At 44.5% G+C, this 24,957-nt stretch overlaps 1 protein-coding gene across 1 annotated transcript in view; it reads right to left on the minus strand.

Annotated features, from left to right (window-relative positions):
• Positions 1–539: 539 nt before the first annotated feature.
• The window catches only part of LOC119953770 (myosin-4), a 37,481-nt gene continuing 13,063 nt past the window's right edge, over positions 540–24,957 (minus strand). The window contains exons 13-41 of the mRNA XM_038778386.1: positions 21,433–21,551; positions 21,182–21,331; positions 20,902–21,072; positions 20,494–20,794; positions 20,320–20,390; positions 19,888–19,975; positions 19,654–19,771; positions 19,422–19,545; positions 18,971–19,107; positions 18,571–18,826; positions 18,239–18,481; positions 17,949–18,125; positions 17,714–17,859; positions 17,113–17,203; positions 16,641–17,030; positions 16,408–16,534; positions 16,195–16,313; positions 15,584–15,780; positions 15,312–15,495; positions 13,067–13,232; positions 12,747–12,871; positions 10,804–11,112; positions 10,345–10,548; positions 9,528–9,653; positions 9,224–9,394; positions 8,027–8,131; positions 7,822–7,917; positions 796–930; positions 540–671 (exon numbers count right to left, since the gene is read on the minus strand). Coding sequence (XP_038634314.1) covers positions 654–671; positions 796–930; positions 7,822–7,917; positions 8,027–8,131; positions 9,224–9,394; positions 9,528–9,653; positions 10,345–10,548; positions 10,804–11,112; positions 12,747–12,871; positions 13,067–13,232; positions 15,312–15,495; positions 15,584–15,780; positions 16,195–16,313; positions 16,408–16,534; positions 16,641–17,030; positions 17,113–17,203; positions 17,714–17,859; positions 17,949–18,125; positions 18,239–18,481; positions 18,571–18,826; positions 18,971–19,107; positions 19,422–19,545; positions 19,654–19,771; positions 19,888–19,975; positions 20,320–20,390; positions 20,494–20,794; positions 20,902–21,072; positions 21,182–21,331; positions 21,433–21,551 — 4,664 coding nt within the window. The 3' untranslated portion in view covers positions 540–653. The remainder of the gene's footprint in view (positions 672–795; positions 931–7,821; positions 7,918–8,026; positions 8,132–9,223; positions 9,395–9,527; positions 9,654–10,344; positions 10,549–10,803; positions 11,113–12,746; positions 12,872–13,066; positions 13,233–15,311; positions 15,496–15,583; positions 15,781–16,194; positions 16,314–16,407; positions 16,535–16,640; positions 17,031–17,112; positions 17,204–17,713; positions 17,860–17,948; positions 18,126–18,238; positions 18,482–18,570; positions 18,827–18,970; positions 19,108–19,421; positions 19,546–19,653; positions 19,772–19,887; positions 19,976–20,319; positions 20,391–20,493; positions 20,795–20,901; positions 21,073–21,181; positions 21,332–21,432; positions 21,552–24,957) is intronic.

The raw sequence follows: 24,957 nt of genomic DNA on the forward strand, positions 1-24,957 counted from the left end.
GTTACTGTGAAAAGTCCCTAGTCGCCACATTCCGGCGCCTGTCCTGCAAAATAGTCACCAAGAAAACCAACTGGGAATTCAAAAGAAGCTTCTTCAGCCAGAAAATAGTGAGAATGTGAAATTCATAACCACTTGGAATGGTTGATATAAATAGTATAGATGCATTCATGAGGAGGCTAGACACGCTTTTGGGAGGCTAGAGAATAGATGGTCATGCTGATAGATTTACATGAGAAAAGATGGGATGAAGCTCAAATGGAGCATAAGCATGGACATAGACTGGTTGGGCCTAATGACCTCCCTCTGTGTCCTATATCCTCTGGAATTATTTTTATGAAATTATAATCCAATAATCTCAATGTGATCCGAAAGATATGACAAATTCCTATTGACAATAATTACATGTTCTAATAGTTTCTCCTTTCATTGTCAGATCAAACTTTTGTTGACAATGTAAATTAATTGGAGTTTTTCTGTGCAGCACTTTTGTTCCTTGGATGTTCATTAAGAAAGTAAACAAATTTATGATGATGCAGAAAGATTTTTCAGAGTTGCACTTTTATTCTGACAGATAGAACTATCTTTATAAAACTATTGTTACAAAGAAACACACATTCTGTGGTTTTCTTCTCTGGACCATGTCAAATTGTCATCTACTCCTCAGCAACAGCCTAATTGGAAAAAAAAATGCAAATCATTAAATCCGTACAAATGAAGAGACTGCTTCTGAATTATTTGTTATTTATTAAACTCCATTATTTATTCAGTTTCAAAAATCAGTTATATCTCATGTACCTTAGCACTTATGTCACGGCTTTTACTTCTAAGTTTGTTGACTTGAGACTCTGCAATGTCAGCACGTTCCTCAGCTTCCTCCAGTTCATGCTGCACCTTCCTGAACTTGGACAGGTGAATATTGGCCTGTTCCTCCTAAAGGGAATATAATTGAAGAAATTATCAGGTTACAAACTAGAATGTTGACCGTGAGTGAATGTGAACTGCCGCTAGGATAGTAGACGTCTAAATTGTTCAGATGGTTTTTGACTTTAGCCAAATGTCACTATGGGTGGAGTTAAATGCCATCCTCCATGACACATTTTGTGGTGAGAGTGTATTTGATGAGGTGGGTGGGTGGTTGTAACTAATGGGTGGCCTTCCCACAACTCTGCCAATTCAGGACCTTAGATAGGTAATCAATGCCCACTTAAAAACCTCATCCCACCACCTCTGGTATTCACCCAGCAGTCGACGGGAGACTCGACATGCAGCTAACTACTTGATATAATGCAGGGTGATACCAATATTGCCCTGAAGCTAATTTCTACCTCATTAGATTTTTTAATTATTTAAAAATTTTGTGGATATGCCCAGTGAATATAGTGTATTTTGATTTTATGAAGGGATTTAAGGAACCATGTGCAAATCTTCTAAAACTGACAACGCCAATGGAAAATAACAGATTTGTCAAGTCCATAATAGGTGAGAGTTAAAGAGGAACATTAATGGAAGAGCTGTTATATGTGGTTTGCATTCTGAATGCCAGATTCAAAAGTTCTGTGATGTGTCTTAAAGCACTTGAGTATAATTAAGTTATTATAAGATGGTCAGCCAGTATTTAGAATTCATTTTGGCTACATTTGGACAAAAATTGGTCTACATCTGCTTTGGGTGTGGGGGGTGCAATTTGTACTTCCTCTGTGCCTGGTCCAGTCAAATCTGGAATGGCTAATTGGCATCACTATTCCTTTTTTCTTCTCAAGATTTAATAATAATAATAATAATAATAATCTTTTATTGTCACAAGTATGAAGTTACTGTGAAAAGCTCCTCGTCGCCACATTCCAGCGCCTGTTCGGGAAGCTGGTATGGGAATTGAGCCCATGCTGCTGGCCTTGTCCTGCATTACAAACCAGCTGTCTAGCCCACTGAGCTCAACCAGAGTGCCCAATTAAGGGGCAATTTAACATGGCCAATCCATCTACCCTGCACATATTTGGGTTGTGGGGGAGGAGATTTCCGGTTGGCGAGCAGAGCGGTCGCAAAGAAAGGGGCTCCCGCAGGGCAACGAGGTCGGGGCCTTCTTTCGGGGGATCTCCATAGTGGGAGGAGGGGAGAAGGGGAAGAGTCAAACCCCCGCGAAATTGGTGGAAGGGAGAACCTCAGCGGCGGAGCGATCCGCAGCGGCGGTGGCAGCGGCGGTGGCAGCAGCGGTGGCAGCAGCGGCAGGTCCACCTCCCCCCCCCCCCCCCCCCCCCCCCCCCACGGCACCAGAGCACAGGCCAGGATCGGAGCGGCAGCGGGGCCAAGCCTGCGAAGAGGAGGGAATGGAGGAGCGACCAGCGACCCAACCACCCCCACCGGGAGAGTGCGGTGTGCGACGAGCGGCGGCCCGGACAGAGCAGCGGGTACAGCAGCGGGGACCGACCCAACCCCCCCCCCCCCCCACTGCTGGCAGTGACCACCACGAGGCAGGAACAAATAAACCTCTCTCTCTCTCTCTCTCGACCCTGGGTGAGTGAGGGAAAAGGAAGGAAAAAGAACTTTTGCAAAAACAAAACTCTCAAAAGAAAACTTTTAAACAGAGGGGAGGGGGGGAAAAGAAATATATATACTTTTTCTTTTTGCACTCTTTTTTTCTCACCCAAAACAAACCCACCTGAGAAGAGTTTTATAAAAGAGAAAAAAATAAAGCGGTAAAGGAAAGAAGGGAGGAGAGAAGAAAAAGGGAAGAAACAAAAAAAATAGGGTGCGGAAAAGGGGGGTAAAGAAAAACAAGGGGAGAATAAAAGAAGGGGAGAAAATATGCCAGAAGGGAGCCAAAGCAGAGGGAGAAGGGGTGCCAAAGGCAGACGGGGCAAAGGGCGATGCCAGTTCAGACGAGCGAATCAGCACACGAAACGACAGAACGGAGGTATCGCCGCATCAAAAAGAGCTGGACAGGCAGGTGCACTCTCCCCCAGGGCCAGGGGGGAGCTGGAACTGGAAGGCAGCCTTTACCGAGGCGCTGAGTGAATATCAGCAGGTAAACAAGGCGGAGGTGAAGGCAGACATAGAGGCCGTAGTGCAGGCAGCAGTGGCCAGGGCCATGACAGGGGTGCAGCAGGCCCTGGCCAGACTTGAGGAGAAATTGGATGCCCAAGGGAGAAACTGGAAGCCCAGGAGGCGACCATTAAGGAGCTGGAGAAAGCAGCGACTGACATGACAGGTCATGGCCCTGGAGAGGGGAAATCATCGCTTTCAAAGCGCGGAGAGATAGGGAGGAAAAGGTGGCTAGGCAGCAACTGGTCGACTCCATACTGGAGGTTGACCGTAAATACTCCGAGGCCCCGACCGTAGAGCTCCTGGCGGAGAGGAAAGAGCTACAAAGGAACTTTGACCTGCTCTCCACCAGGCAAGCAATGCACCAACTCCGCCAGGCGCGTGGGACCCTGTACGAACACGGAGACAAAGCCAGACGCCTGTTGGCACACCAGCTGAGAAAGCAGGCAGCCCAGAGAAATTGCACAAATCAGGGGTACCAGAGGCACGTTAGAAACAGATCCAGAAAAGATTAACAAAACCTTCAAGGCCTTCTACCAAGAGCTGTACACCTCAGATCCCCCAAGGTGGGAGTCTGGGATGAAACAGTTCCTTGATGGACTGGACATTCTAGTTGTGTGGGGAGGGCAGAAAACAGGGCTTGGAAGCACCACGAGCACTGGGAGAGATCATGGACAGCATTAGCTCCATGCAGGCGGGGAAGGCGCAGGGACTAGACGGATTCCCGGCAGACTTCTACAAGAAATTCGCGACAGCGCTGGTCCCGCACCTGCGGGAGATGTTCACAAACTCGCTAGCTAGGGGCACAACTGCCACCCACGCTAGCACAGGCCTCAATCTCGCTGATACCTAAGAAAGACAAAGACCCAACGGAATGTGGGTCATACAGACCCATCTTGCTGCTGAACGCAGACGCCAAAATACTGGCCAAAATCCTAGCCAAAAGGCTAGGAGACTGTACCTGAGGTGGTCACAGAGGACCAGACGGGCTTTGTCAAAGGTAGACAGCTTACCTCAAACATCAGGCGACTGCTGAACGTGATAATGACCCCCTCCGGGGATAGAACACAAGAGGTGATCGTCTCCCTAGACGCAGAAAAGGCCTTCGACAGAGTCGAATGGAAATACCTCATAGAGGTACTGGAGCGGTTCGGGCTTGGAACAGGGTTCACCTCCTGGGTAAAGCTCCTATACAATGCTCCCAAGGCGAGCGTATGGACCAACAATACCAACTCCCAATACTTCCAACTGCACAGGGGCACCAGACAAGAATGCCCACTGTCCCTGCTGCTGTTCGCCCTAGCGATCGAACCACTAGCAATCGCGCTCAGAGCAGCAAAAGGCTGGAGGGGGATCTGAAGGGGAGGCAGAGAGCACACAGTCTCACTCTATGCAGATGACCTGCTCCTCTACATTTCGGACCCACAGAGCAGCATGGACGGAATCATTGTGCTCCTGAAAGAGTTTGGAGCCTTCTCGGGCTACAAACTCAACATGAGCAAAAGCGAGTTCTTCCCAGTACACCCGCAAGTGTGTGTGGGGGGGGGGGGGGGGGGGCAGCACTAAAAGGCATGCCGTTTAAACAAGTCCGCCACAAACTCCGCTACCTGGGGATCCAAATAGCCCATGACTGGAAAGGGATCCACAAACGGAACCTCACCAGTCTGACGGAGGAAGTAAAAAAGGACCTGCAAAGATGGAACACACTCCCACTCTCCCTCGTGGGGAGAGTCCAGACAATCAAAATGAACGTACTGCCCAGGTTCCTCTTCCTGTTTAGATCCATTCCGATCTACATCCCCAAGGCCTTTTTCAAAGAGCTGGACAAATTAATCATGGCGTTCGTATGGGGGGGGGGGAATGCTAGGATCCCAAAGAAGGTCCTACAAAAAACAAAATCCAGGGAGGGGGCTAGCCCTCCCAAAACTACAATTCTACCACTGGGCGGCGACAGCCGAGCGAATAAGGGGATGGATCAAGGAAGCAGAGGCCGAGTGGGTGCACGCGGAGGAGGCCTCCTGCGTGGGGACCTCCCTCCGGGCCCTCACCACGGCAGCAATCCCATCCCCACCCAAAAAACACTCCAGCAGCCCAGTGGTGACAGCCACCCTCCAATCCTGGAACCAACTGCGGCAGCAATTTGGCCTGACCAAAATGTCGGACAAAGCTCCCACCTGCAACAACCATAGGTTCACACCAGCACTGACTGATGCCACCTTCAAAAGGTGGAGGCAGGACGGAGGGACACTGACAGTCAGGGACCTATACACGGATGGCAGGATCGCAACACTGGACGAACTGACAGAGAAATTTGAGCTAGCCAGGGGGAACGAGCTAAGGTATCTGCAGCTTAAAAACTTCCTACGAAAGGAGACAAGGACCTATCCACAACCGCCATGACAGACACCACTGGAAGAACTACTGGACTCAAGCATACTAGACAAGGGAAACTGTAGTGACATGTATGACCAACTGACAGAAAGGGCCGACACCGTACTGGACGCAACAAGAAAGAAATGGGAGGAGGACCTGGGGATTGAGATAGGGTGGGGACTCTGGAGCGAAGCACTGCATAGGGTCAACTCCACCACCACGTGCGCAAGGCTCAGCCTGACGCAGCTAAAATTGGTACATAGAGCCCACTTAACAAGAACCCGTATGAGTAGGTTCTTCCTGGAGGTGGAGGATAGATGTGAACGGTGCCATGTAGGCCCTGCCAACCACGGCCACATGTTCTGGTCTTGCCCCAGACTTGTGGAGTACTGGACAGCCTTCTTCGAGGCTATGTCCAAAGTGGTGGGGGTGAGGGTGGAGCCATGCCCGAAAGTGGCGGTCTTCGGGGTCTCGGACCAGCCAGATCTATTCCTGGGGAGGAGGGCGGACGCCCTTGCCTTTGCCTCCCTGATCGCCCGCCGTAGAATCCTCTGTGGCTGGCGGTCAGCAGCACCACCCAGAGCTGCAGACTGGCTGTCCGTCCTCTCGGAATCTCTCCAAATGGTGAAAATCAAATTCGCCATCCGAGGGTCAGACGACGGCTTCCACAGAACATGGGAGCCATTCATGCGACTGTTCCGGGACTTGTTTGTGGCCAACGAACAAGAGGAAGAATAGCCAGGCAGCCAAGAATCAGGGGAAATTAGTCAAGAATCAGGGGAAAGTAGCCAAGGCATCAAAGGGAGAGATAGACTGGGAGGGAGGGAGGAAGGGTGGGGGGGGGGGGGGGGGGGGTGAGACAGCTAAACCTGAGGAAAGTAAGGTGAACCACGGTGGGCGGGGGGGGGGGGGGGGGGGGGGGGGGGGGGGCGGGCGGGGGAGGCAGCTAAACCTGAGGAAAGAAAGGTGAACCACGGGGCGGGGCCGGGGGAGGGAGGGGTAGACAGCTAAACCAGAGGAAAGAAAGGCGAACCATGGAGGAGGGGGGGATCAAGAGTGGAGAACCAGCGAGGTGGGAGGGGAGAGGGGTGAAGACGGGGAAATGGGAGCCGGAAGGAAGGCATGGGATACCAACACGTGCATGACATCTCCAGGAGCGGGGAACGAAGAAAATAGAGACGGAGGATGGGAGGAGCATCAGAAGCGGAGGCGAGCGCGGGACGGCAGCGAGATCCGTCCGCGAGAAGCAGGCGACAAAAACACGAAACACAGCCACTGTAATTATCTCTCCGGCACCCAAATGTATATTTGCCTCCCCAATCCCCGCCCCCCCCCTCCCCCCCCCCCCCCCCCCCCCCCCCGCAAACAGTCGCCTACTTACGTGGTATAAATAATTTTGCCAGGTGTACAGAGCTGCCGCTGTCGAGCTGGTGCACAATACCCTACCAGTTATTCTATTTCATTTTTTATTGTTTTTTTTTACTATGTACCATTTCCTTCTCCTTGGTATGTTAGGGTGTGCCCTTCTCTTCTAGATAGGTGTATATATATATATATATATATATGTTTCTTATTCTGTGTACATAACGGTAATTATACCTTGTTCAAAAACCCAATAAAAAACACTTATAAAAAAATCTTTCGGTTGTGGGGGCAAAACCCACACAAACACAGGGAGAATGTGCAAACTCCACACAGACAGTTACCCAGAGCCGGGATCGAACCTGGGACCTCGGTGCCGTGAGGCAGCAGTGCTAGCCAGTGCGCCACCGTGCTACCCTCAGCATCACTATTCCTGATGCTACTGGTGCTTGCTTGGCACTTGGGACACAACAACATTGTCCCCCTTCCCAGTACGGGTGTCAAATGGGCTTGCAGTACAGCCCAAGTCATTTTATACCTCCATTGCCACTGAGTCTAATTTGTGACGATCATTTCCAGAAAATGTTGATGTATGTGAGAATTTAGTTAATAGTGACAGCGATTTTGAACTTTTAATTCTGAATTCCAAAACTAAATTATGAGTAGCTGTAAATATAGTCTCTTTGAGCAAGGTGGAATATATAAATCTGTTGGAAGAAGTTGCCTCAAAAACTAAACGACCATGGGCGAGATTCTCCGTTCCACCAGCCGGCCAATGGGGTTTCCTGTTCTGGACACCCCCATGCCACTAGGAAATCCGCAGGCGTGAATGCGCTGACGGTGAAACGGTGATCATGCCGTCGGACAATCCGGCCCCTTATCTGTTTGCACAAGTTGTTGATTATTCTGAATTTCCTTTAGTGTAGGTTTCATGACTGCTAATATAGAAAAACATCTCATATATTTAAAATTAAAAGATGAGTTTTACGAAATAATTTTCTGGAAGTATTTGTTGAAAAAACGCAACTATAGTCCTCAATTACTTACAGTGTCCTCACATTGCCTCTTGTAAGCCTTAACTTTCATCTGCAGCTTGTCAACTAAGTCCTGCAGTCTAAGAACATTTTTCCTGTCTTCCTCGGACTGTAAATAATGAAAAAAAGGCAACAGTTATATTGAAATTTGAAAATAATAATAATCACTGCTGGTTAGCACAATGGTGTGTCATTCCAAATAATGAGCTTGTAAATACCTGATAAGTCAGTTCCTTGACTCTTCTTTCATATTTGCGAACACCTTTGATGGCATCAGCACCTCGTTTCTGCTCAGCTTCCAGTTCATTTTCCAACTCACGCACCTAAACCAGTCACCAAACGGCATTAATTAATTTACATCTATACAAATTTCATATTGCCTTTTAAATTATCATGGCTCAAAGTGGACTATTTTATCCAATGCACTGGTTGTGCGGATCAGTACTGAATGGCGCCCGGCTGGGGCCTCCCTGGCGAGGCTGGTAGACCCCAGGTGAGCTTACTGAAGTCGGTTAAAACTCTCCTGTCTGAGCGCAATGCATCACGGCCAACGTGTACCATATGGTAAGAGTCACCGCCCTGGAATCATTTATCCGCTCATTGCCTATTAAAATGTCTGTTAGCATTCATTAAAAGGCCTATACTGCATTTTGGTGGCTCACACATAAATTAACAACATTCAGCTAATTGGAGTAAACAAACTATGATGAGGATTCCAAATGCTGTATAAAACACATATTCAAATTTCGCAGTTCGCTTCTTGTTGGAGATTTGACTTATGAAACACAATGAGGGATGGTCTTTGACAGTTCTACTTTTATTCTGGAAATGTTTTGAGGACTTCACCAAGAGAGATTTAGTGCTCTACTTAATTGAACACCTTAAGAGTCACCAGGAGGAAGGGAGCTTCCCCCTTGCAGTTTTCAGGAAGAATGGAGGAAGGAGATGAGTCAGGCAGAGCAGCAGAAGCTGCTACAAGAGAGGGAGGGACAGTAGGGTGATGTGGAATGTTTCACATCCTAAAGGTACAGTACATCATAATTTCTCTGGACCTCCTCCACCAGGAACGTCAATGCTTTACTTCAGAACCTTTGATCCCTCATGTTCAGTCAATGAGGTATCCTAAAACCTGCCACTGTGTATCAGCCAGCCCACTCCACACTTTCAGTGTAAGTACGTGTATAGTGTTGACCAATATTGCAACATGAAAATTGATTCTGATCAAGATCCAAGTGCTCAACCTCTGTTACCATCTCCAGGCAAGGTCAAATTACTGCAATAAAAAAAGCATGGCTGTTTAATACGGCACCCACTTAATGCCTGATTTCTGCCTTTCACCAAAATAACCCGTTAAGGATTCAACATAATCATAAACCTTAGCAAGCAGCATATAATAACACAATTGTGTCACTTACCCTAGCCTCTAGTTTCTGGAGCTGTTTCTTTCCTCCTTTCATTGCGAGCTGCTCAGCTTCTTCCAGGCGATGCTGCAGGTCCTTCACCGTCACCTCGAGGTTCTTCTTCATTCGTTCAAGGTGAGCACTAGTATCCTGTTCCTTCTTCAGCTCTTCAGCCATCATGGCAGCCTTACAACCGTGAGATAATGGGACAAATCATTATTCAAGCTCAAACTTGAAATAGTACCAACAAAGTAATTGAGTGCGACAAATTACCATTTGTGAAAATATGAACATATAATTAAGTTAACTTGTGGCTTACATCTGTGATAGCCTTCTTTGCTTTTTCTTCGGCATTCCTTGATTCCTGAATTGTTTCCTCCATTTCAGTTTGAAGATGATTCAGGTCAGCATCCAGCTTCTTTTTGGTATTGATGAGACTTGTGTTCTACATGAAAAGTCAATTTATAATAACATGTTCGTAGGATTTGTAAACTGCAAAAACAAAAAGGCTGCTGTCTCGATATTAACCTCACGGTGGTCAAAAGTCAGCCTGATTTAAAATCTATCGTTGCTGCTTGGCTTTCTCAGAAGTGAGAACCTCAGCATTGTGAAGGTGGCAGGAGATGCTGGCTTCATAAGTGTCAACTTTGGCATTCCTTTATGGGCCAGAAGGAGCAGGAATGTTCCCCTTCCTTTTAAGGAAGCGTTCAGCTTCCCCAGGCATATTTACTTGCCACTCAGAAGCCCTCATGATCACAGACGTGATTGCCATCATGGCCCAGGTTACTGGCCTGTGCATCTTCCTGACTGCTGACTTCTTCTTCCGCATTACGGGCTTCTGCACCTTCCCGATCCATACTTCTCCCCACCATTGTTGGAGCTTCCTCCAAGGGACCTGCTGCTGGTCCATGCTTCTACCAGCAGCCGAGACTATCAATTTGGCTGGCTGCTGACCATGAAACCAAGCTTAAAAATGTTTAAGAGTTTCTGCCATTCAGCTCAGCGAGGAATTCTACCAACAAACCAAGGGAGTCCTGTAGCTACTTTTGTCCTCACCCCGCAACCTCTCACAGCTTCTTTGGAGATATAGCCTGCAAATCTGTTTCATCCAAGTTTACATTCGTGTCTGCACAAACCTGTGAATGCAGCAATTGTACTCTCTCGGTGACATCAACAAGCTCTTGTTCAGCAATTTTGCGAGATCTATCTGTCTGTTCCAGTGCTGCTCTCATTTCTTCAATCTCAGCCTGCTGCAAGCCACTTCTGCGCTCAACCATGGCCAATTGCTCCTTCAGGTCTTCCTGGCTTCTGACAGCATCGTCCAACTGTAACTGGGTATCCTATTTAAACGGGAGAAATATTTTGTCAGGAGATGTAATATTCATGCAGCATCAGAATAAAATGGAATTAGCTTTGTGACTGAAATTTAAATGTTTGAAACTGATAACCAATTATTAATCCTACAATAATTTCTTTACCAACAGGTTAAGTCAAGAGAAAATGTCATTATGGTTACATAATTGATTAATGATACAATATTAAAACCATTTCAAAAAATAAATCTAAATCAAAGAGAAATGCTCTATTAAACAGACCTTTAATTGACCCTGCAGGTTTCTGAGATGTTTCTGAGCTTCAGAAGCCTGACGGTTCGCATGTCCCAACTGAATCTCCATTTCATTCAGATCATTTTCCATTTTCTTTTTGATTCTTAAAGCATCATTTCTGCTCCTGATTTCAGCCTCCAAGGAGCTCTGCAGAGTGTCTACAGCTCTCTGATGATTCCTCTTCTGCTGGTCGATTTCCTCATCTTTCTCTGCAATTTTCCTGTCAACTTCAGATTTGATTTGATTCAATTCTAACTGAATACGGAGGATCTTGCTCTCTTCATGTTCCAGAGAAGCCTGCAAAAGGAATAAAAAAGATAAATTAAATTTTTGTTTACTGTGCTTGTCTTTTCTTGGAGATATAAATTCCACATCTACAAATTCCGTGGGAATCCAGATGACAAGGAAATTCTAAGCCTTCATACAAAAATGGGATTCTCTGTTGGTCGACATCGAAATTGAGGCATGCGATTGGGCATAGTTCGCATTTCATTCGCAGGCCCACCCGTGATGCTCCACCTCCGATGGGCCGAGTTCCGGATGGTGCGATCCATTTGTTCTCTCAACAATCATGAACCTGGCATGGTGGCTGCGGAGAGAGAAAGAGAGGGAATATGGACAGTGTCCAGCACTTCCATACTTTGCTGACAGTCGTGCTGCTTGCTGAGGGGCTTCTGCCAGGGCTGGGGGAGTAGAGGGGGGTGGCCAGGGGGTGGGCTGTGGGGTCAGGGCGGACGGAGACGCAACACCATTACTGCAGCTGGCAGGGCAGCTATGCGGCTACGCATGCCGCTGACAACCTGCTCTCAGCCTGGTGCCCTGGGACGTATAGGTGACACTCCCATGGCACACCGCTGGGTGCCCTCTGGCCCCAGCCAACCCATCAGCTGTATGGACGGTCCAGCACATCAGTGACGTCTTTTCCCCCACGATTGGTGTGTGTGTGTGGGGGATTTGTGTGTGTGTGGGGGGGGTGTATAGTCTACGCGCAATTCCAATTTGTCAGCCTGCGTGTGTCCATCACGGACCCTGCGATCCTGCACCGCTTTTCATGTGTTCTGCTGGTGTTCAACGCGGCGCTGGTCCTAGCCCCTCACCAGCAGCGGAATTCGTGCAGGTATGGTGCTGATCTTTCTGAGTGGAACTCCACGGATCCTCCTTTGGCGTTGGTACTTAGACTCAGGAACAGAGAATCCAGCCCATGATGTGAGAGTTGAGGCCAAGTAGTCAATTTTCTTTCACGGTCCAGTTATGAGACCAGTATTTGTGCAACACAAATGCCAGCATCTAATTGATACCTGGTTATTTGTCCCATTATTGTTTTCACAGTGTTATTGGTTTTGAGTGACTACTACTTTTATTTACAAAATCAATTGCTGCAGTTCAAAATGTAATTTATCGTGTAAATCACTAAGATATTTTCAGAATGTAATAAACAATTGGATACCTGAACATATATTTAGTGTAAGTAGCAAGAAAACATTTGAGCTTCATAACCATCTACCTCCACTTCTTGGATTACAAATCAAAGTGTAATAGGCCAAAAGAAGAATTGCAACTTCTGAGTTATAAAAGCTTATCATTCTATCATGCAAACGTAGCAATCCATTGACACGGCTTAAAGCTATACTGACAAGTTATAAACAATCATATAGAAATTCAATGATTTTTCTGTTATGCCAAGGTAAAGAAAACCATGCTTTGGAAAGATCATCCGTTAATTACTCGATATTTGCCACTTAGTCCATTTAGGACTGATGATGTTTAGGTCTTTTTAATCAATTTAAATGCTGCTTTAATGCTGCTTGTTTTTTCATTTTTCTTTTCAATGCACCAGACAATTGTTACAGCTCTGTTATCCTATCTGGAAAATACTATTATTCTAATTTTCGACTTTTAATGTATTCTACTAAAATAATTATTAGTTTTACCTCTGCTTCCTCCAGTGCTGCCTGAATTTCACTCTTCTCCTGCTCAGCAATCTTCTTTGCCTTTTCTATCTCATGCAGGGCCTTGCTGCTTTCAGACAGATGCTCAGTCAGATCAGAGATCTCCTCTGGTTTGTGAAAAAAAAGAAGATAATGCATATTTTAGGAGGATGAAATTAAGATTAAAAAAGAGATATGGGGGTGGGATAATGCTACATAAAATAACATTTTACCATACATTTTAAAACTAAGGAAAACACATTACAATTTAATAATATTAACATTATCAAATGTTTAGATGATAAGAAAGGTTTAACAATTACGTTGCAGATTCTTATTTTCTCGTTTAAGAGTTTCAAGTTGATCCAGAGACTCCTCGTATGCATTCTTCATCTTGAAGAGCTCAGTACTCATACTGCGGGACTCCTTCTGAACTGCTTCCAGTTCAGCCTGGCCTTCTTCAAATTTCTGTTTCCAATCTGCTAGGATCTATAATGTACAATTACAAAAGTTGTAAATTAAATATTCAGCTGCAATTGTGTATCAATGCGGATGTGAGATGATAGTTGGGATGCAGGCAACTCATATTAATGGCTTCTTTCAATATCTTAACTGACTTGCTGGCTAGGAATTTTAGAATGGCAGTATTTGCCTTCTGGCTATCCAAAGAGTCAGTGGAGAACACATCCCTGCTGATACTGCCTGTCCCGCAGCATTTCACGCTCCAGTAAATGTTAATTGGATAGTGGCTGGACTTCTGCCCCTTAACCAGGAGAAAGTCCTGCTTCAGCAATATGCTGGTCAATCTGATTGGCTGGCAGTCTGTAGTCTCTGCTGCATCAGTAGCTGCAGCGACCCCAGGAGTCCAGGACCAGGTATGTTTTGAAGGTTGCAGGATGTGGTGAGGAGATAAGGCCGAAAGAGGAATAGGGGTGTTGGTGGAGAGGTTAAGGAGTTAGGGAGGAGTTGCAGAAGCCAGTCCCCTCTGGCCCAAGGAATGAATAGCGTTCCTTTGGGACTTCCCCCTTGCTCCTGAACTCTTCCCATTCGCCTGAAAATGTATGCTGCCAGAGAAAAGGCTCTTAAGTGATCACTAATATGTTCTATGTTCTATATAACTTAGAAGCCTCATTTGGAGAAAGGGCAGGCAGGGCAGCCTAGGTCTCACCAGCGCAAGACTGCAGAGATGTCAGAAGGGGTGGGAAGGCCATCTGAGAAGATTTATGGCTACCTTCCGCCTATAAACGTGCCAATAGGGTCATGTTAAATTCTGCCACATGACTCATCGGCTGCGTGTTTCCAAACCAACTTCCCAAAATTAGTGGATTTTGCCTGCCTCTCCAAATTTTCTATCCTGCATGTCCTAATCCAGGCCTATAACTATATTCTGCCTGTCACAAAAAACTTGATGCATGCATGTTTAAATAGAACAAAGGTCTGCATCCAAATGGCTATATTTTATTAGAATAGTGCAGGGAATAGAATAGTGTCATCTTGTGGTATTAGAAATGTTGAGTAATAACTTCAAAAATACTGAGGAGACGTCATTTACTGACAGTATACATTTATTTTCAAACATTGAAAGTGGAGTTGGCTTTTCAACCTCATTTATTTGATCATCGCTGCTATGGTCGGCACGGTAGTGCAGTGGTAAGCACTGCTACCTCACAGCGCCGAGGACTCAGGTTCGATCCTGAGCCCCGGGTCACTGTCTATGTGGAGTTTGCACATTCTCACCGTGTCTGCGTGGATCTCACCCTCACAACCCAAAAGGATGTGGAGGGCGGGTGGATTGGCCACGCTAAATTGCCTCTAAATTGGAAAGAAAAGAATTGGGTACTGTAAATTAAAGAAAAAAGATCATGGCCGAAAATCATTATAGGGTAGCATGGTGGTTAGCATAAATGCTTCACAGCTCCAGGGTCCCAGGTTCGATTCCCGGCTGGGTCACTGTCTGTGTGGAGTCTGCACGTCCTCCCCCTGTGTGCGTGGGTTTCCTCCGGGTGCTCCGGTTTCCTCCCACAGTCCAAAGATGTGCGGGTTAGGTGGATTGGCCATGCTAAATTGCCCAAAGTGTCCTAATAAAAGTAAGGTTATGGGGGGGGTTGTTGGGTTATGGGTATAGGGTGGATACGTGGGTTTGAGTAGGGTGATCATGGCTCGGCACAACATTGAGGGCCGAAGGGACTGTTCTGTGCTGTACTGTTCTATGTTCTATGAGTACCTCAACTTCACTTACCCCATCCCCACACTTATATCCATATTCTTTGATAACTTTACCCAACAACAGTCCATCTATTATAAACTTGAAAATAACAGTTGACCATGAGTCCACAGTCTTTTCAAGGAGAGAAAATTCTGAAACCTAAATCTTGATAGTTGAGTACTTGAATGGCTTTTGTCCATTAAAACATTATTCTAATTCTAAAACAGTAATGCTGCCACTCATGTCATCCATAGCAAATTAATTTCATGAAAACACAGCTGAAATTACTATTATATAGTAATATGGAATTATTATTACAAGTCTTTAAAATCTCGCACAAACCAGGCCACAACATGTTTTACCTTATCAAAGTTCTTCTGTTTCTTGTCAAGAGCTGCTGCTGCTGAGTTTGCCCTCTCCACATCTATCATAAGATCCTCCACTTCATTTAGCAATCTCTGTTTTGTCTTTTCCAGTGAAGCACATTTGGAGTTCACAGCCTCAATGTGCTCTTCTGCATCCTGTAGACGCTGAGCAAGCTTTTTCCTGAAATGTACAAAACCAAAGGTGTTGTAATAATCCTATCTGAAACGGACTTCTGTCAGAATACAAACTCACATTCATTATAACATACTTGGCCTCCTCCAGTTCCTCTGTGCGCTGAATTGCATCAGTTTCATATTTTGTTCTCCACTGAGCGACTTCGCTGTTGGCCTTGGACATGCCACGTTGGAGCTCAGCCTTTGCCTCCACTTCCTCTTCATATTGCTCACGGAGCAAATCACAGTCATGGCGGGCTGATTGCAGAGCATGTGCCAAGGCACCCTTAGCCTGAAATAATTACCAAATTGGATGATGAAATAATAGTTAATATACCTGGGATCATTATGCTTATGTAGTTACATTGTATACCTTGTGTTGCCCTATTATGTATTTTATTTTATTCCCTTTTCTTTCCATGTACTTAATGATCTGTTGAGCTGCTCGCATAAAAATACTTTGGTACAAGTGACAATAAACAATCCAATCCAATCCAATTACTGCGTTAATAAATCGTGATACGTTGCTCCTTGACACCACGATTAGAAACATTGCTATTTATATTCATAGCATCTGATGTCAATTACTAGAGAATCAAGTTCCAAAATGCAACATTTTATAATGTTGCCAATTGGATTATTTTAATTAATTATATGATATTTTCTTAAAGCTAATTTGAGTTAATTATTTAAATTATTCTGGTACCTTTATTTCTTCCTCCAGCTGTCTCTTGAGCTCCTCAATCTGTTGTGTGTATCCTTGTTTCCCTCTTGTTAGCTGAGATACCAAGGATTCTTTCTCCTCCAACTGGCGGCTCAGTTCACCTGCAAATCAGAAGAGATTCCAAGCAAACAAATTAAATAATTATGTTGTATTTTCTCAACACCAAAAATTATTGGTTATGCAACTGATAAATACCATTTTCTGTTCCAAGACGTGCTTTGTGAGTTGATAAATCGTTGATCAAACGCTGATGCTCATCATGTTTGGTCTTCAGTTCACTGACCTGGTCCTCAAGAGTCCGGGCCACTTTCTCAAGGTTTGCCTAAAGCCAATATGCAGAACGTTCAAAAGATATGAAACCAAATAGACAACAATTATTAAGCATAATTATAGGAAAGAGTAAGATTTTGCAACATTAAGAACCATACCTTGTTTTTGGACACAGATTCCATATTGCTCGCAAGGTCATCAATTTCCATCTTGAACTCACTCTTTTCCTTCTCAAGTTTCTGTTTCACACGTTGCAGGTTGTCAATTTGTTCCCCAAGCTCTGCGACACTATCAGCCTGCTTCTTACGAAGAGCAGCAGCCGTGGCTTCATGCTGGAGGGTAGATTCTTCCAGATCGCGGCGCATCTTCTGAAATTCTGCTTCTCGTTTCTTGTTCATTTCAATTTGTGCTGCAGTTGCACCACCAGCTTCTTCTAGTCGCTCACTGATCTCTTCAAGTTCTCGGGAAAGATCAGCTCTCTGCTTCTCAGCCTTGGCACGAGACGCACGTTCGGCTTCAATTTCTTCTTCCAGCTCTTCAATACGAGCCTTAAGATGAATATGCATTGATTATAATTTCAGAATAAGTAACATTAGTTCATACACACATTGTACTGTATGTTCAAATCACCTGTAATTCTTTGATCTTTTTCTGTAGTTGTGAAGCCAAAGCCTGCTCATCTTCAACTTTGCTTAGAAGTTGGCTGATCTCAAATTCCTTCCTTTAATAATGAATGAAAAATTGAACTAAATCACTCAATTACAAATTTCTGTGTTATGTATGAACTCAGAGCAGAAAACTATTTTCACTGACAGGCTGAGAATAGGGACTATTTAAAATGCGATCTTCATTCTTGATTTAACAACATACTTCTAATGAAGAACCCACTTGTTTGAACAGTGACACTCGCCAACACATAATAGTTCAGTGACTGATGTTTCATAAGATCATGCCAATTTCAGCAGATATCTGTTTTCACTAACGTGCTGAGACTAGGGAATATATATGATGCATCCTTAATTATTATCAAATTACTTTCTATGAAGAGTACTCTGGTTTGAACAGTTACATGAGGAAAGGTACAACACAATGTATCGCAAATGGTTGAGTTCATAAATATCTTCTGATTGAAGATCTAATGACTTTAATAATGAGTTCCATTTTATTCTCAACAGAACAAGTATTAAAAATATACAAAGGAAGTTGAGCAAAAAATAAGATAAATACTGACTTTTTGAGCTTCTCATCCACTTGCTGCTTATCATTTTCTAAATCCATTATGGTTTCTTGTGACAATTTCAAGTCACCTTCAAGCTTTCTCTTAGAGCGTTCAAGATCCATGCGAAGTTTCTTCTCCTGTTCTAGGGAACCTTCAAGCTTTAAAGAAAAAGAAACATATTTGATCAAAATTTGGCTCAATGATTGTATCCTCAAATCGATTTGACCTTGGGTTTAAGAAGACTTACATCATCAACTTGTTGCTCCAGCTTAGTCTTTGTTTTGGTCAGAGTGTTGACTTTGTCTTCCTCTGCCTGAAGATCATCTAGTGTCTGCTGATGGGCCTCTTGGAGAGCTTTCTTTTCCTTAGTTACTTTAGCAATGCTTTCATCAAGAGAAGCCATCTCTTCAGTGAGGTTTTTAACCTGTGTTCAGCAAAAATAAAGCACAGAGAAAATTTCATAAAATGTAATCAGATATGAACATTCTGCTCTGTGTCATAGATGTACTATAAATTTTAAAAATCACCGATATATACCTTGTTCTCAGTGGCATGTTTTTCTTTTTCAACTTTGGCTAAAGTGAGCTCCAAGTCATCAATATCTTTCTTCAGTTCTGAACACTCATCCTCCAGTTTTCTCTTCTTAGCTGTGAGTTCAGCATTTATCTCTTCTTCATCTTCTAATCTTTCATTAGCTTCTTTCACTTTTGCCTCCAGTTGAATTTTATTCTTAATCAATCCCTCACATCTTTCTTCTGCATCTGCCAGAGTTTCACCTTCCTGTACAAAAGTTTAACAGTTAATTATATCAGGCTTTTTTTTTAATGTTATATAGAAATTTACGATAATAAAATTGTAAACATTGATACCGATTGGACTTGGAGTTCAAGATCATTCTTTTCCTGTACAATAGCCACCATTTTCTCTTCTAATTCCTTCCTTCGTGCTTCAGATTTGGCAAGTGCTTCCTTAGTTTTCTCAAACTCATCTTTCATGTTTGCCATTTCCTTCTCAGTTTCCGCACTCTTCAGAAGAGGTTTGATCTTGAAATACAATTGCATCCATGGCCAGTGTTTGACGTTTGTGAATGCACGGATGTTGTACTGTAGAGTGTACAGTGCTTCCCTGAAGAATACAGTTATACAGAGGAACACAGTTCATAACCATCATTCTATAGATTTTGTGTCAGATGAAACTTGTATAGTATTGTATAAAAGGTTTTTTACTGACAAATTTACTTTTTTGATGTTCAAATGTGATGATGTTTACCTCCTTTCCATCATTTTCTTAAATTCAACCCTCATTAGGAATCCACGACAAACAGCCTGGGTACGGGTCACAAGTTGTGCCAACTTTTCATCTCTCATCTCTTCAAGTGTACCCAAGAGACCAGCCTTGAAGAACACCTGAAATAAATTTCAGTAAGTGTTCATCATCAATGCACAAAATATAATAAATTTTAAAATTGTGATTCAATTTGGATTACATTGTTGAATTGATGCGAGGAAGTTTGTGTAACATTTACATTGTGCGTAAACGGTTCATCCCGAAATGGAACGGTTTGTAGTTGGTTCAGAGAAGCTCCATATATCTAACCCCATAATCATGCATGAACAATAAGGCAACTTGTATGCTTCCCAATAATAAAATCAAAGCTTTAGTTGCAAGTTCATCAGCCTGTTATTTCACAATGAGAAACTTGGATTTTAAAAATAACTACCTTTGTGTGTCCAAATTTGTACTGTGTATGATCTACATCAATGGATCCCAGTAGCTTTTCAGAAGCCTTCTTGCTATCAATGAACTGGCCTTCGGGAATGGCACTTGCGTTAAGAATCCTGTATCTGTTGTATTTGAAGTTGAGGCACGTTATTACTTCTTCGCATTAAAATTGCAAATATCCACAATTCCAGAGAATAGAAAATGTATGATCTACTTTTAAGAACTGTTACCTTTGCTTGAAGTCACCATAAATGATTCTGCTTGGAAATCCCTTTCTGCAGATTCTGATGCCTTCAAGCACACCATTACACCTCAGTTGGTGTATGACTAGGGAGTTCTCCATAGCACCTGATGAATGCAACGGAATGATTAAAATGTAGCACAACAATTTTGTCATGACCCAAAAAGCTGAAAACAAATGGCTGCATCTATTAGTTAGTGTATAGGCAGGGAATCACACTTGCCTGGTGTCTTTGTCTCATTGGGAATTAAACAACGCACAAAGTGTGGATGTGTGGTTCTCAGATTAGCCATCAGCTTGCCTAAGTTTTCCTGAGAGGTGAACAAAAAAGTAATTTGATCACCTGCTTTGTCCCGTGGTATTTGTAACAATAATACAAGATTGCTGCCAGACTTATTGATCATATTTGACACAGTATTTTCCACCTGACTCAAATTTATTAAAATGTAGTTACCTATGTACTGTAAATTAAAATTTGGTTCACTATATACTGTAAATATGTGTGCCCTTTTTTTAAATTTAAAGGGCCCAATTCTTTTTTCCAATTAAGGGGCAATTTAGCGTGGCCAATCCACCTACTCTGCACACCTTATGTTTGTGGGGGTGAGACCCATGCAGACACGGGAGTAAATATGAACATCAGAGAAAATCATACCCTAAACAGAGCAGATACAGTCTGGAAGGAACCGCCCTTCTTTTTTCCACCTTTCTTGCTGGCGGCTTCAGCTACAACGAAGCAACAAATTAGTTTGTTCTAAGCTGATAAGGAAATGGGAGATACAATGTGAACGAAAAGCAATATCAATATTTAAGTGTATTAGAAATTTACCTTCAGCCGATACTGCGTAGAGAAGAGCCAGTAGTTTTATTGATGATTTCTGGAAGAGTCCAATTACAGTTTCATTCAACGGATCCTTGTTCTTGTCCAGCCAGCCAGTTACATTGTAATCCACAGTGCCAGCATAATGCATCAGTGCGAAGTGAGCTTCAGCCTTTCCTTTGACAGGCTTGGGTTTCTGGAAGTTGTTTGACTTACCAAGATGTTGATCATACAGCTTATTCTTGAAGGAAGTGTCTGAGGCCTTGGGGAACATGCACTCCTCTTCCAGGATTGAGAAGATACCCATAGGCTATAGAAATGACAAAGATTGTTGACACAGAGACACTTCAACTAATAAAATGGTGCCTATATAAACGTATTTCAGTTCTCGTTCGTGCCTTACATGATATTACTGACCTTTTCAATGAGTTCAATGCAAGCAGCCAGATCCATACCAAAGTCAATGAATTCCCATTCAATTCCTTCCTTCTTGTACTCCTCTTGTTCCAGAACAAACATGTGGTGGTTGAAGAACTGCTGCAGTTTCTCATTGGTGAAGTTGATACATAACTGTTCCAAACTGTTGTACTGAATATATAGAGAAAAATAATGTTTTATTTATTTGTTAGGTTGTGTTTTTTCATGCTGTAAAGTTTCAATAATTTATTTTGTTGATATTTATGTTTCTGATTCTTACATCAAAAATTTCGAACCCAGCAATATCCAGCACACCAATGAAGAACTGTCTGGCCTGTTTCGTGTCCAATTGCTGATTGATACGGATAACCATCCACAAGAACATTTTCTCAAAAATTGATTTGGCAAGGGCACCAACTGAGTTGTAGACCTGAAAGAACACAATGTACATTTTAGCAAAAGCAGCAGCCCAAATCAAATGTATTAATGTCTACACATATGTTATTTTAGTATACTAAATGGAAAGTATACCTGTCGAACAGTTTGACCTTTGGTCACAAATTCATTGCCAACCTTCACTCTTGGATAACATAATGCCTTCAGCAAATCTGCAGAGTTGAGTCCTGTCAGGTAAGCAACCTTGTCGGCATCTAAAAAAATAGAAAAGACAATCCAGTATATTTTATAACATATAAATTTAAATTTATAATGCTACTCTGCAATGAATATTGAGAAATAAAATTGTATTTTGTTTGTTAAGATGTCTTATGTCACTGCTGGGAGATCTTATGGCAAAATGGTTAGCACTCCTGCCTCTGGGTCCGATGCTCTGGGTTCAATCCCCGCCACAGGACTCGACAGCCAAGAAAGGTGCATTCATAATGTGGGCAAACAGGCTGAGTATCAACCTGCAAATCCTTTCAACACACACCATGACAGGCAGTAACCATGGGAGAGATTCCTGGTCAGCCCGGAAGGATATTTTGAGCTTCTGCTATCTGTAACTCCAGACCAGATCATGTGAAAGTGTTTGCTGCTATAGAACCCCATACTCTTTGAGGGAGACGCAATACACAACTAGTGATCTTTAGGTCAACATGTGCATATTTTCAATACAGTATATGAAGGCAATACTGCTGTGCAGATATCAAATTGGCTAATGCAAAATGTTGTTCCTGTATCAAACAGGGAATGTTATGTTATTCCTTTCTTATATGAGACTTAAGCTGGTTGGCTACGTGGTTAGATGCAGAATGATGTCGACAGCATGGGTTCAATTCCCATACCACCTGCGATACTTCGTGCAGGCCTGCCTTTTCACCTTGTCAACACTTGTGGAGTAGTAGCCTCAAACTATGTATAACCAATAGTCTCACTCTTGTTAATGGAGAGATATACCTATGTTCCTTTGTGGGCTATGGCTAAATTGCTTAGATGGTTAAGTCCGAAGGGCCTCTTCTGCACTGCAGTATTCTGTGATTCTGTGAAGGATAGTACTTGCATATGTTTATATCACAGTATGTCAGGCTTTATACCAAAAGGTTTTTTTTTAATTATGTTTCTTGTTATGCAGAGTATTTATGATTTATGAAAATTATTCCTCTGCCATTATTCAGGAATCAGCCAAATTATGGGCTGTCATGATTCACCCATATTTTCCAATGGAACCTACTGATTTTTTTTCTTGTTACCCAAATATTATATGGAAGCCGATTAAACCACCGGACAAGCATCAGGTGACATCTCAAAACCTTCAGCATACAGAAACAACAGGGGCGGGATTCTCCATTTCTGAAACTAAGGGCTGGATTTCCCAATTCTGTGACTGTGTCCCGTGGATACGTCTGGTCTTACCAACAAAAAGCCCCCACACCAGTGTGGAATGGCCGGGTCAGTGGCCACATATGCGTGTGGCGCCGGCCGCATGTGGACACGGTCTTCCATAAACTGCTTCCCTGTAAACCCCCTTGCCACCCCTGGACCACGCCCCATCCGTTCCCCCAGCCCCCGCCGAAGCCCTCACTGCCAGGAGAACAGCTCCCCTCCCCGACTGCCGCCGCTGGACACAGTCCGCAGCCACCACGCCAGGATTATGAAAGTTGAGAGGACACATGACCAACGCTGTCAGGAAGTCGGCGCACGGGGGCAGAGCATTGGGGTGGCATCTGGTGACATCCTGAGGCCACCCAAACGATGTGCTGCCGTTTTTGAGGGGGCGGAGCATCCGAAAAACAGCACCGTCCCCAATTCCGGCGTAAAAAGGGATTCTCCAGCTGATTGCCGAACGCGATTTTAGTGTCAGCAATCGGAGAATCCCGCCCTAAGTGTATTTTTTAACAAACAATTTTATTGAGGTATTTTTTGGCATCATAAACAGTTACAGATTACAGAAATGTGCAAACATCAATGGAAAACCAGCACTTGAAACAAACCATAATGCACATATCCGCTCATCTCCAATCGACACTGCCCGCCTGTAGCAGGGTAGCATGGTGGTTAGCATAAATGCTTCACAGCTCCAGGGTCCCAGGTTCGATTCCCGGCTGGGTCACTGTCTGTGTGGAGTCTGCACGTCCTCCCCCTGTGTGCGTGGGTTTCCTCCGGGTGCTCCGGTTTCCTCCCACAGTCCAAAGATGTGCGGGTTAGGTGGATTGGCCATGCTAAATTGCCCGTAGTGTCCTAATAAAAGTAAGGTTAAGGGGGGGGGTTGTTGGGTTACGGGTATAGGGTGGATACGTGGGTTTGAGTAGGGTGATCATGGCTCGGCACAACATTGAGGGCTGAAGGGCCTGTTCTGTGCTGTACTGTTCTATGTTCTATGTACTCTACTCTGATCTCCTCCCTCCCCTGCCCGCACCCCCCCCCCCCCCCCCCCGCCCCACTGCTGACGTTCACTCTCCCACGATGAATGGTTGCCACCTTCGGGCGAGCCCCAGTACAGATCCCCTCAAGGCGAACTTGATTTTTTTCCATACCCAGAAAACTTGACATGTCCGAAAGCCATAGTTCGGTCTTCGTGGGTTTTGAGTCCCTCCATGCCAGCAGTATTCGTCGTCGGGCTATCAGGGAAGCAAAAGCCAGAACATCGGCCTCTTTCTCCTCCTGGAATCCCGGGTCTTCCGAAACCCCGAAAATTGCCACCTCTGGACGCATCACCACCCTCGTTTTCACCTGGGACAAGACCCTGCAAAAGGGGCTGGTTTAGCACAGGGCTAAATCGCTGGCTTTGAAACCAGACCAAGGCAGGCCAGCAGCACGGTTCAATTCCCGTACCAGCCACCCCGAACAGGTGCCGGAATGTGGTGACTAGGAGCTTTTCATTTGAAGCCTACCTGTGACAATAAGCGATTTTCATTTTTTCAAATCCCTCCCAGTACCCTTTAAGCTTAGGGCATGCCCAAAACATGTGAACGTGGTTCGCTGGTCCTCCCGCGTATCTAGCGCACTTGTCCTCTATCCCAAAGAATTTGCTCTTCCAAGTCACCGTCATGTGGGCCCGGTGAACGACCTTAAACTGAATCAGGCTGAGCCTGGCACATGTTGCGGTTGAGTTTACCCTACTCAGGGCTTCCGCCCATACCCCGTCCTCCAACTCCCTGCCGAGTTCCTCCTCCCATTTGAGTTTCAGCTCCTCCGTCTGGGACTCTTCCCCTTTCATGAGCCCCTTGTAAATATCCAAGAAGACTCTACCCTCTCCTCCTTCTCATCTAGAGACTATTATGTCCTGAATCCCTGTTGGCAGGAGGCGTGGGAAGGATGGGACCTGTCTGCGTACAAAGTCTCGCACCTGTAAGTAGCTAAAGTCATTTCCTCTTTCCAGCCCAGCTTTCTCCTCCAACTCCCTCAAACTCGCAATGTTCCCCTCCAGGAATATATCGCCCACCCTCCTCACCCCCGCCCGCCGCCATGCTCCCGGGGGCGAATCGATGGTTATCACAAATTGGAGCTCAGACCGACGCACCCACCTCCCCTACATGCTTCCTCCACTGGCCCCAAATCCGCAGGGCCGCCCCCTCTACTGGTCTCGTGGAGGACCTTGCCAGCGCAAGCAGTAGG

Source organism: Scyliorhinus canicula, chromosome 18 (assembly GCF_902713615.1).
Source record: "Scyliorhinus canicula chromosome 18, sScyCan1.1, whole genome shotgun sequence".
NCBI lineage: Eukaryota > Metazoa > Chordata > Chondrichthyes > Carcharhiniformes > Scyliorhinidae > Scyliorhinus > Scyliorhinus canicula.